The 12,647-nt window shown below is 42.3% G+C and overlaps 1 protein-coding gene across 7 annotated transcripts in view; it reads left to right on the top strand.

Annotated features, from left to right (window-relative positions):
- Positions 1-273: 273 nt before the first annotated feature.
- Positions 274-12,647, top strand: part of FGD5 (FYVE, RhoGEF and PH domain containing 5) — a 77,198-nt gene continuing 64,824 nt past the window's right edge. For 2 of the 7 annotated variants that reach the window (XM_014251685.2, XM_014251684.2), the window contains exons 1-3: positions 277-443; positions 5,800-5,871; positions 7,474-10,420. In XM_014251685.2, the coding sequence (XP_014107160.2) occupies positions 431-443; positions 5,800-5,871; positions 7,474-10,420 (3,032 nt within the window). In that variant the 5' untranslated portion in view covers positions 277-430. Of the gene's footprint in view, positions 444-619; positions 790-5,799; positions 5,872-7,473; positions 10,421-12,647 lie in introns of those variants that run through there. The other 5 variants (XM_014251689.2, XM_014251688.2, XM_088061714.1 and 2 more) reach the window with 5 other exon arrangements.

Raw genomic sequence — 12,647 nt, 5'->3', positions numbered from 1 at the left:
GTGGAAAGGGAATGGGGACACGAAGGAGGGGCACGCGAAAAGGAGGCCGAAGGACACCTCCGCGCCTTTAAATATTCGCGCGCTTGGACATCCGTGCCGCATCCATGCCCTCCGCTCCCTGCGGGGATCCCCCGAGTCGCCCCGCGGCGGGCGCTGCCTGCACGCAGTCGGTCCTGCCCCGCCCGGCCCGGCCCCGCGCGCCGCCGGCCGTGCGGGGGCGCGGCGCCGCCACCGCCCCTCGACGGGCCGCGCCCCCGGCCGGCACCGCCACCCTCCCAGCCCGCCGCCAGCGTCCGGCCGTCCCGCTGCGCTCCCGTGCCCCCGCAGGGGTTGTAGGGCCGGGCGCGGCCTCGAGGGGCGAGGGCGGCGGGGCCCCCGGGGCCATGCGCTGAGCGCCCGGAGCAGCCGGCGAGCGAAGTTGGTGTGGAAGATGAGCAACGCCGGTAAGCGCGCGGACTCGCCGGGAAGGGTCGCTGCTTCTGGACATCTTTTTCCCGGGGCCGGCAAATGCCGGGCGGGCTTCCTTCCTCCGGCACCCTCCTTCCCTCGGGCCGGCGCATCCCATCCCCAGGATAGCACCCCCTGCCCGGACACAGCTCCTCCGGCGCTCTCATCCACCTTAGTCCCGGCATCCCTCCTTCGGGGTCGGCGAGTTCTGGGCCGTGCCGCTGGGGCTAGCACCTCTCCCCCAGGCACCCTACGTCCAGGGCCGGCCCTCCTTTTCACCGCGGTCCAGCTAGTGCTCAATGGCTCCCCGAGGCTGTGAGTGCCCCATTGCTTGGCCAGCCGGTAAGGGATCAAGGGCGGGCGAGGTTAGGTGCTCCGGGGACAACCAGGCTGGCAAACTGGCAAGGCTGTGCTTGCTAAGGGACACGGAAGTGCGCTCACTACTACCTCGGGTACATGAAACCGTTAACGAATTTTCTAGGGAATTTGCTGTGACTTTCTTTCCAAGAGTATATTTTTAGGGAAAGGTAATGTTTTTTGCAGAATTTGCTCAGTAAGGCAAACCCAAATCCTTCCTCCTCCTTTCTGTTAACTTTGCAGAATTTTTCCTTGAGGAAAACTGGGGAGGTGAAAGAGGCAGAATAAGGGAACAAGGCATTCAACAGTTAAAACATAAAAAGAAGCCACTGGAAATTTGGGGCAAACTTTAAACTGTTCACCAAGACTTTCTGATTTTCAGGGATGAGGCATGTATGTGAAAAACAACAATACAGGAAATAATTATTGCTAAGTGGAGTTATTTAGAAAAATTTAAAGCTGCTTCTGGAATTAAGGATGAAGAGCAACAGCTCTTTTTTGTTAGCCCTAAAATTTTCCATTGTGTTTCCTTGTTCCAGGTGAATATTATTGGGCACCTCACTTGCAATGTATGGGTATATCCTGAAGCCCAGAGATTTTACCGCTAGATACCTTGCCCTACAACTGCTCTGTGTTGGGAAACTGTAAATTATTGTTTGCCAAAGCAATGATACATAGGATTGGAAAAGCTCTTCTAGGTCAAACCCAGCACTCCACTGTTGTATCAGTGTGTCATACCACTCCTCTGAGTTTAAAGTAAAAAGGTTCTCTTTCCTTTTGGAGTAGGGAGTGAGACACTTTCCTAAAATCTGGTTATATTTCCATTCTATTTTCTGATCCTGGTCTGGACTGGGTTCTGTCCCTCCCAGGGTTCAAACTCACCTTCAAACTCATTTGAAAATGAAGCCAGCCAAAAATAACTTTAGCAATGATGCTCCTACTTCTCCTTCTTCATCTCTCCATTATTTAAAATAGACCAGCTCTATACTCCTGTTGTCAGTGGAAGTACAGGGTAAGGATGTATCCAGACCAGATTCAACACCATTTATTCTTGTGATTACATTGTCCCTTTGCTTAAAAATAGTTCTTTTCCTCTTCTGGTGTTTACCTCCAGGTTGTATTTATAGAGTGCTCATATCCCTTCTCAGCCTTTGTTTTTTTGTATGTTTGCACAATGCGAGGAATGTCTCCCCCATCACTGCAAAGCAGAACTTCCTATTGAATCTGAAGGAGAGGGATATTTATTAGCTGGTACAACTTGGGCACCAGCATTAGCTATCTTTGTATTATAGTAAGTAATGCATAGCACCAGTAAGCAGAGTCATATGTGCAGGCGTATATGGCAGCCTTGATCCCACAGAAGTTAAAATAACGACAGAGAGAGAACAGGAAGGGAGATATGGATTATCCTCAGAGATGCAGAACTGATATGAAAAGAAAGATGAAGCAATCCACCCAAGGTCACAGAAAATTTGTGGTAAGAGACAAGAGACTAGACCAGCCTCTAGGAATTTTTTTGCCAGGTGCTGAAATGATGCTGCCCATAAGAAAAATGTACATACATTAGACTCCAGGTTGTTCAGAGATATAAGCAAACTGTACATTCTTTCAGCTGCTACTGAAAGTGATATAGGAAAAGATGCTACATGGACCTGTCAGAGAATTTTAACCATCTTCTTTGGCTCCTAGGAAGCAATACATGAAACAACAGGTTGTCTGTGTCAGTGTTAAGTTACTGTTGTGAAAAGAGAGCCAAACTGGTAACATTGCACTTACAATTACATTAAAAAGAAATATATAGTAGTAGTTTAGAACCAAGTTTATTTGTCATGTACATGTGATTTTTCATAGCTGAGCTCACCAGCAAGACTTCTGTGTACAGTCTACTAGAGACAGTGAAAACATGGGAGAATTTTTAGGATCTTGATGTTTTTGGTACTGAAACATAGCCCTTCCTGATTTTATTGCCTTTTGATTTTTTCCCCTTCTCCAACAGAATTTCACTGTGGGATATTATGTTGTTGTGTTATATTTACAGATGACTGCAATAAAGCTATATAGAAACAGAAATTTATAAGGTATTGATCTGATATCCCAGAGTCATAATGCATTGATCTAATCATAGAGGATGTATTCCTGTAACTGTACATAGTAGCATTTTAGTTCTGCAGAGTGGGGTGTGCTTTGACAGCCCAGCTGTTAATAATGCAGTCATAACTTTTAAGATGATAAAATTTAAATGGGAATTGTTGGGACACTTACTACAGACTATAGGTCTGTCTTCACACTGGGGAGCCCTCTTGCTATATACAGAGTACCTTCGGTCACAAGAACATATACTGACAAGAGAGGATAGATGTTTCTCAAAAGTATCAGACTTATGAAGAACATGAAATACCATTTTCATAAATTTCAGAGGCATTTAAAGGCCTGCTGATTTTGACCAGGACCTCGTATTTCAAGTTCCTGAAGTCCAAATTCTCAAAAGCCATGTAAGTATCTAATACCTGTTCAGGTCAAACTGGTACCTAAATCTGGACTGAAATCCCAATTGAAAGGAAGACTTGTACTCCTACATAGTTTGAAAATCCTAGTCTGAATATCTTTTCCATTTCAAGTGACTCCCATGCAACTGTTTCCACTTCTTATATAATTTTTGTAATCTCAGGCTTTTCTCGAGTAGTGTGAAGTAAGTGACGCACTTATATGCTGTAAAACAAAGAGAACTATTTCTGCATCAAATATTGCACAATTAATGATATGGAACAAACAATAATAAATGCTGGAGATAGAAGCAAGACAGCACTAACTGGAGATAAGGGCTTCATTTTTTAAATGAACCATTAATTACAGGATTAAATAAGGTGTATAGTCTACCTTTTGCTGACTTTAGACTAAAACCTTCTAGAAAATCAGTTTTAACTTCATTCTGATATAGCTATGTGAAATTATAAAGTTCCTAATCAGAGCTGAACAAGACTTTCTGATGTCCTCGTTTGGATAGTCTCCCTCTACTTCCTGTTTCTCAGACACGTTCCATCTGTGGATCTCAATCCCTTCTTCCTGGGCAGAATCAGTGGCAGACAAGACCTGGTTTCTACCGGGATTCTGTGTTTGGTGCAGTCCCACCCTGCTGTTGTAGTATTGTCCCTTCACCTGCCCTGTCCCTTCTACCCAAAAGCTCTGCAAATCCCTGAACAATGCAATTCTGCCCTCTGTCCTCGGTGCCTTTCCCATTTTAACATGTCTGAGTTGAATTATTGCCAAAGGCATAAAGGAAACAGGTCCACAAAAGTTAATTGGTCAGAAAAAGCCACTTTCAGCATCTTAAAAGAGGCCTGAACCGCATTGCAGCATCAGCCAAGGCTGGAGTATTGGCACTGTGGAGCTATGTACTTTCTTGAAGCACTAGCAAAGACTCTGGCCCTGGGACATGTCTACATATATCCAGGCAAATGTGAAGCCTCAGTGTTTAGTTAGTTCTTGTCAGTGGTGTTTTTGTAGGTATGGTCCCTTATAAGCCTTATTTAAATTCTAGGCTAAATTTGAAATCCTGAATTTGAAAACATTTGAAAGTGGGTAGTTGCAGTGTTTCTGGTAATACCACACTACAAAATGTATATTGTTTCCAAGAAACACTTGAACAGTGAAAGCTGTGTGGGCTGATTGCTATTCCAGGAGATCAATTCCAGGTGAGCTGCTAGACTACTGTTGACTGCTTAGAAACTTGGACAGGAGGAGACTAATGTAATGTAATTTCATATGGATCATGGCAGGAACAGAACTATGCAGGGTTGCCTGAAGGAAGGTGGATAAGGAGAGGAAGTGGTCCTTGTCAGTACAAGGAAGCACTGAACAATAAGGGGAGGAGCAGTCTAAAGGAATTTGTATTCCCCAAGAGTTTCCTTTTAAGCATGAGGTGGGTGTGTCTCCCTCCAATATAAAATACATCCTAAAATAAACATGCACAATTATTTGTGAACATACACATTACTTACGGTGCAATGTTGCATTGTGTCCTTTTAGAAGTTACAGCCAGGAACCTTTCAAATGGCTCAGATAGCAAAGGAAGCAGAAATTGAGGCAGAATGAAATTGTGATAAAAAGCAAGAAGCTGTGCTTTCTTTTGGGTTATTTTTTAAGCAAACACTTGTACTCCTCCTGCTGCCTCTTCCTTATATCCCCACCAAAGAAAAAGAAAAATTGTTTAAGGAGCCTCATGAAAGGCAAGATTCACAAACAGAGCAGCTAGGAAAAGAGCTACGCAAGTAGACAGCAGTGACCAGTAGCTGGCACAAGTGTGTAAGAGAAGGACATGACAATGCCTATTACCAGAGTCTGAACAGGGTCCATTACCATAAGTTCTCTTCCAACAGCAGTGGACCAGAGGGTAGCAGAAGGAAAAACTCAGGATTATTTGATCTTTTTGCTGTAGAAAATTATCAGTGGACTGAAGGTGGGTAACTGTTTAAGCTGTTTTTCTTTTAAGTGGATGTCTCCATGGTTATTTTACTTAAAGGAAATGAGTTCATGTCATTAATTTATTTGAAATTTGTTTATAAGACAAAGCTTGGAAGGTTCTGGCATTCTCTAAAGTCCAGTCTTTTCCTCATTATTCACTGTTTCAGCACAGACACTCTCTGAAAAGAACAAGGATGAGAATATATAGATTTCAAGTTTTGTCACATTCCAGGAACAAACTAGTATTTGTATCCTGCTCTTGGATATACATTCCTAGGAAAGGCCAGGCACTGCAGAAAGTGGTGTAGTACCTCCAAAGTGATGTTTTTTTTTCCTTGGAGTTCTAAAAATGCCTTAATATGATGGTAAAGGTGTAAAGAGTCAGTTTTAACCAATAAAAATTTCATTCATTTTACTACCAGAAAGTTAGTTTAGGATGTTCAATAACTGATTTAAAAACGCAAAAGGTAGATCTTTCTGGGGTGCCAGGCTTACGAGATACTAAACCCACTTCTATTGCCTCCCTGTTTCTAGCTGGCGAAAGTCTTCAGTACTCTGAAGCCTTCAGCTGCTGCCTGCAAAAGGAGCAATGTTACTTCAACAAAGGTGGAATGTTTGCCACATAAATTTTCTTTAGGGGGACCACGGGTGGTGGAAAGGGAGTGGGAACCCAAAGCGGGGCGGGGGGGGAAAGGACGGATGGGAAAAGGGGGCTGAAGGACTTAATGGGGTGGGAAAGATGAGTTACCCAATCTGTGATTAGACAGACATGCAGCAGCCTAAAACAGCAGTGGATACTGTGAAACTGCAGGAACTGTAGACTGGTGAATATAGTTCCCTCTCCCTCCTTTTTCATGAGTTAAGTCTCCCACATGCAGCCAGATTGGATAAAACTCCAGATACAGAACAATCCTTAAGCGGTATAGAACAGACTTGTCATTCCTTCTGGGCTGAGATCACTGATTCAGTTTTTAACTTAGATGAAATATGTCTGGTGTCTCATAACTCTAGAAAGACTGTATTCTGATTACATCAGAATGCCAAATTGTCGGCTTCTTTCTGAGTACCAGAAGAAATTTTGGGAAGGTTAAGAAGATCAGAAGAAACAGCCTTTTATGTCCCCCCAGAGTCTAACCAAACAAATAGGCCAGTAGTAGTTCAGTAAAAATTACTCCAATTATACTAGGATAACAATAAGTGCCATGCCACCAAATATCAGGACAATCAGAGAATCTTTTTCAAGCAGTTTACGTTTAGTATTCCTTTATTCTCAGTACAGTGCACAGCTCAGTTCTGTCTGCACTTCTGCATATCTAAAGTCTGCATTTCAAAATACTCTAAATACAACAGCACAGTAGCTACACTTTCTGAAACTTATACCATGATTTTGGATAGGATTTTACATAGGAACAGTGTCCCAACTTTTTGTCTTTTGAGATGCTGTTCTGTTATTTCTTGTGAGTAGGGCATGAAGATTGTGCACAAAGAATTGTTTCTGTCTTTGTCATAATGAAATAGTTTGTCCTGCACTTTTCCTTACAATACAGAACTTTGCTTTTTCCAACACAATGTGTAAATTAAAATTATAAAAATAATTTGAGATTTCTGGTTGCTTAACTATGTAATATATCTATTGATGGGTATGAAACAGCAACAGGAGGAAACCACTTCTCCCTGCTTCTTACTATCTATAACCATTTGTCATGCTGGCTTCTTCACACTACATATTTAATCCCATAAAAAAACTCATAAGGGAGGATCCCTTTTGCTGCCTATCTACGCAGTATTTCAGCATTTCATTTAGTTTTTGAAGAATATGAATTTCAGGACCAAGACAGCTGGAAATGGCTGTGGCAGGCAAACTACTGTGAGTAAAATGGTGATATAGATATGATTTAATTCATGTAGCTTCAGTCTAGTTTATTGCCAGTCTGCTTGTTTCCCCTACATATGTGTCCGCACTACCACTAGAAAGCATCTAGTTCAGTTCAGTTTTGACCTTAAACTATGCTCACTGGAATAGCTACAGTGCTACATGGAACGACAGTCCATATGCTTTGCTCCTTCAGTTCTCTTTTCAGAGCTCAGCCTTTTATTGGCTGAGCTGGGCTACTTCTGCATTACAAGTCACTGATATTTCAGGGTATATTCTGCTGGCTTTAATAAGAAACCAAGATGACTAAAATGACTTTTGTCTCTTTTCTCCAGAAATCTCAAAACCACCATTAGCACCGAAACCAAAGATCATTGGTCATCTTTCTCCAGCACCTGTCTCCAAATTTTCACCTTCACTGCCAAGAGCTGATATTCTTCATAACCCGAACTCTGGGTCTAGGGGTCCCAAGCCACCAATTGCTCCCAAGCCAAAATTCTCAGCTGACACTGAGGGAAAATCCAGTGTTTCTACCAACAATAACTTAAATAAATGTGCAAATGGGAAACTGGTGTGTCTTGATGGAGAACTCTGTGAAGGAAACCAATGCAATGCTAATTGCCTAGAATCTGAGGCAGATAATGAATACATTGTAGTTCCTGAAGCTCAGCTGCCCAGCAAAGACTGCAATGATTTGGAACATGAGCATGATCAAAACCTAGATTCCTCCGTGGAAAATGAAGTCTCAGAAACTCCAGAAAAGGTAGAGAAGGAAGAGGATAACATTGCTAGTGATCAGAATACCAGTAATCGAGAAGTCATCAAAGATGAGCACTGTACCTCTTCAGATACTGCTGAACCAGGGGAACCAGATTGTGAGGAGTCATCCAGAGACTGTGACCAGTCCAAAGCACTTTGTGAGGAGTCCTTAGATGCCCCAGATGGGGATAATGATGCTGCCAAGAAAGCAGGTGAAGATGAGGATGCTGTACGTGTTTGTACTGAAACAAAAAACAGGCAAGAAACTTCTTATATGCTGGAACTGGTCAAGAACAGTAGTGATTGTGAGACTGACAGTGATAACATTTTGAATAGAGATGAGAAACTAATGGGTGATACCTATAGAGATATCATTGCAATGCCACTGCCTGCAGACGAATCAATCCCAGCTTGTGAGAAGACAGGGCAAGAGGAGGAGGAGGAGCAGCCTGAGATTTTAGAAATGGCAGATGTGCATCTACCACATAATGATGACCACAGTGTGCATGCAGAGCTTGATTCAAACATGGAAAGGGACTTAGAAAATAATGACTGTGCAAGCCCTGACATGCTGCCTGAGGATGCCAGTGAAGAAACGAGTCCTGGCTTAGAATTGTGTGAAGATGAACCCGGTGCCCAAAATGGTTTAGCAGAGTTCATGCATCAAGCAGCAGCCGAAGAGGAGGAAGTAGACCCAAATGAGCACTATAATACAAACACAGGAAATGCCAGTGATGGCTGCCAGATCACTGAGAGGAGAAGAGAGACAACATCAGAGGTAGCCTGTGAAGCAAGCAAAGACTCTGAGAAAGGGGAAGAAGAAATTGTGAATGCAGAGAATATGGAGGATGGCTGTCAGATTGCACCTTGTGAGAATGAATGTGGTGAGGAAATACCTGTGGAACATTCAGATGAGAATCTTCAAACAGAAGGGGCCTCTCTGCATGAAGACGGCATGATTTCTGATAGTCTACTTTGTAGTCTAGGGATAAAGCCAGAGATGGAAGATGGGACTGTTGAAGAGCATAGTGAAAATACTGTAGAAGCCTCTAAGTCAGATGAGTTGCATCTCAAAGACAATGAGGTGGAAGCAAACAGCCTCAGCAAAAGTATCCCAAGTTCACCTCAAGAGGTCCCATGTGAGGAAGACATAGAAATCTGTAAGCATAGCAAAATTAATGTAGATTGTGGCACCAAACATGTTTTGCATGAAAATCTAGCAGTCCCTGAAGTGGTCATTGTGACTGATAAATCAGAGGAAAGAGAAACTAGCAGTGATTCCCTAGATGATCCTTATGTGCTTCCTGAAGAAAATGAAATTGTCCATGATGCGCAGACTGATTTAGGAGCTGATCACAGTAAAAGGGGTGAATTAGGCATGGATGGTGAAAACAACTTGCTGCCCATTGATTGTAAAAGTATTGTCACTAGAACACGATCTCTCTCTGGGAGAATTCCAGGCTATGTCCCAGAAACTGTTCTAGAAGAAACTGGACCTGAAACTGATTTGCCGTCTTCCCAAAATGGCTCTGGGACAGAAGACTTAAGCAATAATTCCTTTTCATTGGAAGAAAAACCAGTGGAAGCCAATAGGGCTTTACCAACCAAGTCAAGACGCTTTATTTTATATCCTCGATCTTATTCTGTTGAAGGGAGAGAGTTACCCATCTCTGTTTACAGAGAAAATGATGTCTGTGTACTGGATGGTGTCAGAATAAAAAGGACAGAAGACAATTTGTCTTTGCCTTGTGTCAATGGTTCCTCAGGTAGTTTTTCCCAGCAAAATCATCTCTCATCATGTGGCGTATCTACTCCATCCTCAGCTGTTGATATACCACCTCCATTTGAACTTGCCTACATCACCAAAAAGCCAATCACTAAAAGTTCACCTTCACTTTTGATAGAGAACGACTCACCTGCTAAGTATTCCAAGAAAAAGAAATCTTCTTTTAAGAGGTTCCTTACTCTAAAGTTCAAGAAGAAAAGTGAAAATAAAGTCCATGTAGATGTTAATGTTTGTTCTTCAAGGTCCTCATCAGAGTCCAGCTATCATGGCCCTCCCAGGCTGATGGAGCTGGAAGGGAGGAGCCTAAGTAGCTCACCTCAGTTAAAATCACATGTGGGGAAGCTCCGTGCATCTGAGTCTCCCTCGGCTGTTCTTTTCTATAAGGATGGTAAAAAAAAAGGAACGTCCAAGTCCTTCAGCAGGAGTGTGTCAAGGGTGGAGTCCTTTGAGGACCGGTCCAGACCTCCTTTCATGCCACTCCCATTAACGAAACCTAGGTCTATTTCTTTTCCCAATGCCGACACTTCTGACTATGAGAACATTCCTGCTATGAGCTCAGACTATGAAAACATACAAATTCCTCCTCGGAGATGCACCAGAGCAGGAACTTTTACCGAGTTTTTTGAAGATCCCAGCAGAGCATTATCTGCTGCTAATGAGAATGATGGCTATGTGGATATGAGCAGCTTCACTGGCTTTGAGAACAAGCAGCAAATCACAGACCAGGAAACAGAAAGGTACTGTAATAAATTATTATGTAAGACCTGCTAGCCTTGGCCAAACAAGCAAGGCCTTCCCTGCTAGGTATCATAGGCAGATTTTCTATGTTGGCTGACTTATACCCCTCTCAGGAAGTGCTTACAAGAGAGATTGGAAGAATACAAGATAAGCCTTTATCAGTGAAAAAATAAATAAATAAAAAATAAAGACATCAAATTAACTCCGTACCTTGTAAATGAATAATGGATCCGGAGCCTACGATTTGCAGGCAGAAACCAAAGAATATTCAAAAATATTTGGTTTATCCAGTGGGTCTAATTTTTGTGGCTGGAAGGGGAAATGGGGAGAGCTTGCTTTGTTCTTCAGTAAGAAAGGTTTCTGACTTCTTGACTGAATGAGAAGAGAGCCTATTTGCTAGAAGGGGCTCTGCTTCTTTTTTTAATTCCTGTCAATTTCTCCAAACAATAATATATACATTGTTTATGTTTCAAAGTACGTCAGTTAAGTATAGACCAGAAAATCCCAAATCATGAACTAATCAGACTAGACAGTGAATTTCAGAAGTTGCTTTAAGGGCTATCGTGGCCCTTGGACAAAGCTGCTAACTTATAAATTAATTAAATAGTTTTGAAATCAAACGCACTGCTAACATTAATAACAATCTTTCATCCCATTCCATTAGGTTATTTGCAAACAAGAAAATGTCTTTTTTGTAGGAACATAGGAGCAATGCACTCAACACCTTTGAATTTGAACCTGTTGTCAAATTATAGCATACAATCTGTGCAATGCAGAGATGTAAATAAAAAGCATGTTTTCCATTAAATTCCTGTTTAACAGGTAATGAGGAAACAAAGTGCAAAGAAAATTAATGAAAAGGAATGTCTTTAATGCACTTGCATTTTGTTAGAGCTGTGTGAAAAAGATAAAAATCTTAGAAGTAAGGTTTTCATGCCCATTTGCATCCATCATTCTCCAAAAGATTTAATACTTGTGTTTCTTTGCAACATTTTTTTTTTCTGGTTGTCTTTCTTGTCATTGTGGATGGAACAAACCATGGGCATTTCACAAACTCCTCTTAGGGTATTTTAGACTTAGGGAGTAAAAGAACTTTAACATCTCTGAATGAGTCTTGCAAATCATTTCTAAGACACCAACAATGTGGGGGAGTGAGCAGGATATAGGAAAAGAGATTGCATCAAGGCTTAAGCAGTGGATCCAAGCACACCTGAAACTGAGGGATGTGGAACACAGGCCTGTGGTTTAGCTCTTTGGATACAATGGCTGCCTGCAGTGTTGGGAGCTGCAGTGATGCTGACACAGGGACATGGGGGAGTGCAATGCAGCTTCACAACACACACCATCACATCCCCAGAGCAGCAAAAGCTACGTTACTCGCTTGCTTTCAATGCTCTGCATTTTACCCAGCACACTGACATTTGCTTTTGAAAAAGCCAGCCAGTTCTTTGTGTCCATGAAACACCACCCATTTTAGGTAGTTCTTGAAGAACTGAGTTAAAAATATTTGGACTACGTCAATTGCTGTGACTTGGGCCCATTTATGAACTTCCTGTGGAAGCCAGCAGTTTCAAAGGGAGAGCCAATCCAAACTGGTTCAGGAAGTCTCAGGGTCAAGGCATGAACATAATTCTTCAGCCTGCTGCTTGTTGTGCATGTGGTTTTTGCCACTGCGGGTGAAATGAAGGCTAGGCTCCTGTACAGGCCCTTTAACAAGATAACCAGGGTGGAGGGGAAGAGCACCAGGCAGACATAATAACCACTGAGATAGCTATTATTTGCTGTATTTGTCAGCATGTTTTGGACAAAGATGTTTTGGACAATGATGTCTGAAAAGCTTTGATGAAATGTAAATATGCATCCCATGCACATATACACTCGGTGGCATAACAGACTTGAAGAAATGGTGTATGGTCTAATTGTAAAGCAAAGCAAATTGTATAGTCAGGTGCCCCTATTTACACATGCATACATACATGATGTATGGACATAGAAGTTTTATTTGCTCCTCAAGTAGTTTGGACTAAAATGCCTCACACCGTGGATTTGATAGAATACCTATCAAACATACCTCTACCACTACCGCACAGGGATAAAAGTTTATTTGAACTGCAGCTTGCTCCTGTCCAGAGTTTTTTTTCAACTGTTTGAGAGCACAAGTGTGTTGGATTAAACCCTTGCAATACATGGTATTTGAGCCCATTAACTTCTTTTTTTGTGCATTCA

The sequence above is a fragment of the Pseudopodoces humilis genome, chromosome 13, assembly GCF_049639895.1.
Source record: "Pseudopodoces humilis isolate 2021_Gansu_Grassland_sample_001 chromosome 13, ASM4963989v1, whole genome shotgun sequence".
NCBI classification, from domain to species: Eukaryota; Metazoa; Chordata; class Aves; order Passeriformes; family Paridae; genus Pseudopodoces; species Pseudopodoces humilis.
Note: the sequence above shows the minus strand (reverse complement) of the source record. Positions and strands in the feature narration are given on the sequence as shown.